Genomic DNA, 5,866 nt, shown 5'->3' on the forward strand with positions numbered 1-5,866 from the left:
TTTGGAGCCCAGTGTACTAAATGGAAGAAACAAATCAGTCTGTGGTGACTGAGTTTATTTTTCAGGGACTTTGCTCCTCAAGAGAATTGCAGATTTTGCTACTGTTGCCATTTTCCATCCTCTACCTGATGATTATGGTAGGCAACCTCTTTGTGGTGATTTTAATCATCATTGATCATCATCTCCATTCTCCTATGTATTATTTGTTGGCCAATCTTTCATTTATTGACTTCTGCCTTTCATCAGTTATTACCCCCAAAATGATCACAGACCTCACAAAAGAAAATAAAACCATTTCTTTTGGGGGCTGCATGAGCCAGATCCTCTTTGCACATTGCTTTGCAGGGGGTGAGATGGTGCTTCTTGTAACAATGGCCTATGACCGCTATGTGGCCATCTGCAGGCCACTCCACTACACCAGCATCATGGACAGACAGAAGTGCTTCTGGCTTGTTTTAATATCATGGATCACTGGATTTGTGCACGGCATTAGTCAACTGATTCTGATTTTGGAGCTTCCTTTTTGTGGACCTAGAGTGATAGACAGCTTTTTCTGTGATATTCCTTTAGTGATGAAATTAGCCTGCATGAATACTGATACTCTGAGAATCATAATAAATATTGACAGTGGTGTTTTAGCAATGATTTGTTTCATTTTCTTGCTGGTATCTTATACTTATATTCTACTAACTGTTCAGATTCATTCTAAAGATGGTTCATCAAAGGCACTCTCTACCTGCACCTCCCATATCATAGTAGTTGTGCTATTCTTTGGTCCTATCATTTTCATCTATCTGTGGCCTGTCAGCATCACTTGGGTGGACAAGTTTCTTGCTGTATTTTACTCAGTCATCACACCTCTCCTGAATCCAGCCATCTATACACTGAGAAATAGAGACATTAAGAATGCCATAAAGAAGTTGATAAATCACAGGTGAGTGCTGGAATAAGCTTTACACGTCTTATTTTATCAGAAAATTCATGGTGTACACTCCATTTTATACAAACAACTTTTTTCTGGAATTTATATAATATAATTAGTATATGGTTATGAAAATAGCCATTAGAAAAACACATTCAAAATTGTAATAAATACAGTTTTACCACCAGAATGAGTAATAGCTCTGCATAAAATATGTATTTAAGAGTAGACAATAATAATAATGCTGCAAAATAATGGTCACATATTATTACTCATCATCTGTGTTCCAAAATTGGTGCAAGTCACTTTGCTTAGAATTTTAGTAACAAAATCCTCTTTAAGCCCAGCCGTGGTGGCACATGTTTTTAATTTAAGCACTCAGGAAGCAGAGGCTGGTGGACATCTCTGAGTTCAAGGCCAACCTGGTCTACAAGAGCTAGTTCTAGGAAAAGCTCCAAAGCTACCCAGAAACCCTGTCTATAAAAAAAATTCACTTTGAATTATTTATCAATCTTATCATATTTTAAAATATTGCATTATTTTATCAGTATGTATTAATCTATATTTCTTTTTAAGCTATATATTACATTTTTTTCTGTTAAAGCAGTTTTAATGTCAAGGTTTTAAAAATACCTTGAAATTTAAATTATCACGAACAAATTTCATATATTTTGAAGGATTTGTTATTACATGTTTTATTGTTTTATTGAGTAATATATTTTCTCTACTCCTTTTTTTTCTCTCCCATCACCTTCTACCCTCTCCCTTGGTCCCCATGCTTCCAATTTACTCAGGAGATCTTGTCTTTTTCTATCTTTCATGTAGTTTATATCAAAGTATATCTTCTCTTAGGGTCCTCACTGTTTTTTAGGTTCTCTGGATTGTGAATTGTAGGCTGGTTTTTCTTTGTTTCTTGTCTAAAAGCCACTTATCAGTGAGTACATATGATAATTCTCTTTCTAGGTCTAGGTTACCTCACTCATTGTGATGTTTTCTAGATGCATTCATGTGTCCACAAATTTAAAGGTCTCATTTTTTTTCTGCTGTGTAGTACTCCATTGTGTAAATGTCCTACACTTTCCTTATCCATTCTTCAGCCAAGGGACATTTAGGTTGATTCCAGGTTCTGACCGTGACAATCAATTCTGCTATGAACATAGTTGAGAACATGTCTTTGTGGTATAATTAAGCATTCTTTGGGTATATACCCAAATGTGGTATTGCTGTATCTTGAGGTAGGGTGTTTCCTAATTTTCTGAGAATTTCCCATACTGATATCTAAAGGGACTCTATCAGTTTGCACTCCCACCAAAGGTGAAGGAGTGTTTCCTTTACCCCACATCCTCTCCAGTTTATAATAGTCAAACTTGTAGTCACACTAGTTTGATTTTCTAGATATGTAGAGGTATATTTCAGTTAGATAAATAATCTTCACCACTTTAAAGACCTACAGAATATGAAATTTAAAATTTTTTAAGAACTTAGACTTTTCTTGAAAGTAACACATGTGTGCTTTGGGCAATGCCAATACTTTAGAGGTTGATAGGCATTAAAGGAACTTGTTATGGAATTTGCCTTCACTGTTAGAAGGCTAGTTAGTCATTTGCGTAAGAAACTGCTCTTGCCTGGACTGCTTAGCGACAGTATGCTATATAAACTGAATATGCAGAACCCACTGAAAAATGACTGCTGAACTTGCCTAAAGAAGGTAAGATCGCCCTTCAGGTTTCCAGCTTCACAAAAGAAACTGTTGGACATTCTCTAGGAGACAGACGAACGTGACTGAACAATCTTTCCAATTTTCCACTTCATGGAAAAGTCTGCCAGATACTATGGGCCTATAGGCTGAAGATGGATACCCCTATTTTACAGAATTCTTCTTCTGTCCAGGCAGCAAGATGTCTCTGTCAATTCTAGAATTTAGGAAATTGCTTACAATGCACTTCCTGTTGATTTAGGTAATATAACCTTCTGGTGTCTTTGATGGAGGTGAGGCCAGATAGTTATAGCTTTCCTTTGTTGAGATAAAAGATAAATTGGAAATAAAACTTTAGACTCACAAAAGATACTGTAATTATTGCTTGATACACATTTTCTTATATGTAATTTTACTATTTTAAAGTTAAAACATTCCTTTTTATATAGAGAGAAAAGGGGAGTGCATGTGGAATTCCCTTATGTATATTTTGAATATTTTTATTACTATTGGTTAATTAATAATCTTCATTGGCCTATGGCAAGGTAGAGTAAAAATAATATATGGCATTATATGTGAATTCTAATTCTACGTTTGCAACAGAAGACATTGAAGATATCTGTTGAGACTGCAGCCACGCAGATATAAAAATGCTAAACATATTACATCATAAAGTTAGTTACCTTATATTGATATAATCTCTGTAAGTTTTCAAGCCTTAACTATTCATATAAATTCAGATTTTTTTCTGTATTTTATCCATAACTGAAAGGACAACCTTTTGTACTATTTGAATGTACTTTCCTCAGTTCACAAATTCTTTGCATGATCATGATTTTATATAATGAAATAACATAATTATTAAAGCCAGTTAAGTAAACATATGTTCTTGATAATATTGTATTCATAATAGTTCATAATATATGTGATCTGGTATAGTGTATTATTTGCTGCATAAACTATATGTATACTTGTTTACAAGGGTTGAGGTCTAGTACCTTTCTTCTTTCTTTGTTTCTATTTTCCTTTCTTTCTTTCATTCTTTCTTCCTTTTGGTTTTTTGAGACGGGGTTTCTCTGTAGCTTCAGAGCCTGTCCAGAACTAGCTCTTGTAGACCAGGCTGGCCTCAGACTCACAAAGATTTGCCTTCCTCTGCCTCTGTATGTGGTGATTAAAGCCATGCACCACCACCTCCTGACTGGTCTAGCTCATTTATAAACATGTATGAAAATTTGAACTCCTTGAACATCATGCCAACATTTCATGAGGTTATGGCTAAAATCAACTTGTATGTTTGTTTTAATAAGTTAAAGAGATTTTCATAATACAAATATCTCAGTAAAACATACAAACTTGTATATCATGTTTTTCTGAGATCATATGATTACAGATAAGCCTTGCTCATGTCTGGCAACAGACCTTGATATGTACATACATGCAGATTCTGGCATTTTTTTCAGAAGAAATTATCCCTAGTATGTTTACAGATTTGACTCTCAACAATTCTCTCACCATATTTTCTTCTTTTCTTTATTTTTTTTTTGTTTATTTTTTTTAGTTGTTGAAAAACAAATTTCGGCCTCCTCCCCATTACCCATTTCCCTCCCCCTCCTCCCACACATTGCCCCCTCCCTCCACTCCCCTCCCCCTCCCCCCACTCCAATCCCCCTCTCTCTTGAGAATGAATAGATCTCCAGATTCCCCGCCCTGCGGAAAGTCCAAGGTCCTCCCACTTCCATTCAGGTCCAGGAGAGTGAGCATCCAAACAGGCTAGCATATCACCTTAGAACCTTCATCTGGCGATGGATCGAGATAGAGACAGAGACCCTAATAGGAGCACCGGACTGAGCTCTTAAGCTTCAATGAGGAGCAGAAGGAGGGAGAACATGAGCAAGGAAGTCAGGACCACGAGGGGTGCACCCACCCATTGTGACAGTGGGGCTGATCTATTGGGAGCTCACCAAGGCCAGCGGGACTGGGACTAACAAGCATGGGATGAAACCGAACTTTCTGAACATGGCAGACAATGAAGGCTGATGAGAAGCCAAGGACAATGGCACTAGGTTTCGATCCCAATACATGAACTGGCTTTGTGGGAGTCTAGCCTGTTTGGATGCTCTCACCATATTTTTAATTAAATACATTCTTTGACAAAATCTGCAATAAACTTATTACATCTGATACAGTCCCAAACCTCTTATTTTCCTCCCATTGTTATTACTCCCTTTGCAAGTCACACAACCGTGGGAGTACCTTTCTACATTTATATATTTTTTGTTTCATTTGTTATACACTGCAATGGTCCATAGAATATGTGTGTCCAACGTTTGTAGCTATCCCTATGACACTATTATCACATCAGTGGGTCACAACTGAATAAAATGCCCGACACTCTCCCAGAATCTTCAGTAGCCCAAAGTTCAACAAGGATATGTAGTAGTCTATAGGTACTCTTTGTTTTTTGATTGGCTATTAACTATTTTACTGTTTGGCACCCATGATAGGCAGCTTTGGGTTCATTGTTGAATATGCCAGGCCTACATGATTACATTTCACTGTTCTTGCATTTTTCTGACCTCTTCCTCATTCTTTCTCAGCATTATTTTATAAGCGATTTAAAGTCTACATACAGCTTGCCCCCATCTGCTCAGTCATAATCTAACAACAGAATATCTGAAGGACCCTTCATTAAGTGTATAATTGAACTGGAAAATGACCTATTATTGCCTGTATAATTTCTAAGATTATCATTTTTTTTTAAATTTTAACAATTATCTTAGTGATATTACTTTTATAAAATGTGTGTTTTCACAGTCACAAGAGAGCCCAGTGCGATAGCTCAGGAAGTAAATCAGCTTTTTGTCAAACCAGAGGACCTGAGTTAAGTATCCAATAACCCACATAGTCGAGGAAGTATTACAACTCCCATAAGTTTTGATTTAACATCCACGTGTATTCCCACAAATGCACACAGAGAAGAATTACGGTGAATCCAAAGAAAAACATATAGTTATCCTCCTGGATATTGGAAGTAGACAAGATTGCCGGGCAAAAATTGGGAACTTAGGGGTGGGGGTGGGATGGGGGTAAGGGGAGATGGGGTGAGAAAAGTGAGAAGGGGAAGATGGGGAAAGCTTGGGGAAATGGGATGGTTGGGATGGAGGAGGGTGGATATGGGAGCAGGGAAGTATATATCTTAATTAAGGGAACCATTTTAGGGTTGGCAAGAGACTTGACTCTAGAGGGGT

At 36.9% G+C, this 5,866-nt stretch overlaps 1 protein-coding gene across 1 annotated transcript; it reads left to right on the forward strand.

Annotated features, from left to right (window-relative positions):
- The first annotated feature begins 20 nt into the window (after positions 1-20).
- On the forward strand, positions 21-938 carry LOC101985134 (olfactory receptor 4K3-like). Its single transcript, XM_005372271.1, has one exon. The coding sequence runs from the start codon at positions 21-23 to the stop codon at positions 936-938; it is 918 nt and encodes a 305-aa protein (XP_005372328.1).
- The last annotated feature ends 4,928 nt before the right edge of the window (positions 939-5,866 follow it).

The sequence above is a fragment of the Microtus ochrogaster genome, unplaced genomic scaffold (assembly GCF_000317375.1).
Source record: "Microtus ochrogaster isolate Prairie Vole_2 unplaced genomic scaffold, MicOch1.0 UNK712, whole genome shotgun sequence".
In the NCBI taxonomy this organism is placed as follows: Eukaryota; Metazoa; Chordata; class Mammalia; order Rodentia; family Cricetidae; genus Microtus; species Microtus ochrogaster.

Bases quoted from the DNA above. Each gene is read 5' to 3' on its own strand.
- LOC101985134 (XM_005372271.1), top strand. From the start codon at position 21: ATGGAAGAAACAAATCAGTCTGTGGTGACTGAGTTTATTTTTCAGGGA.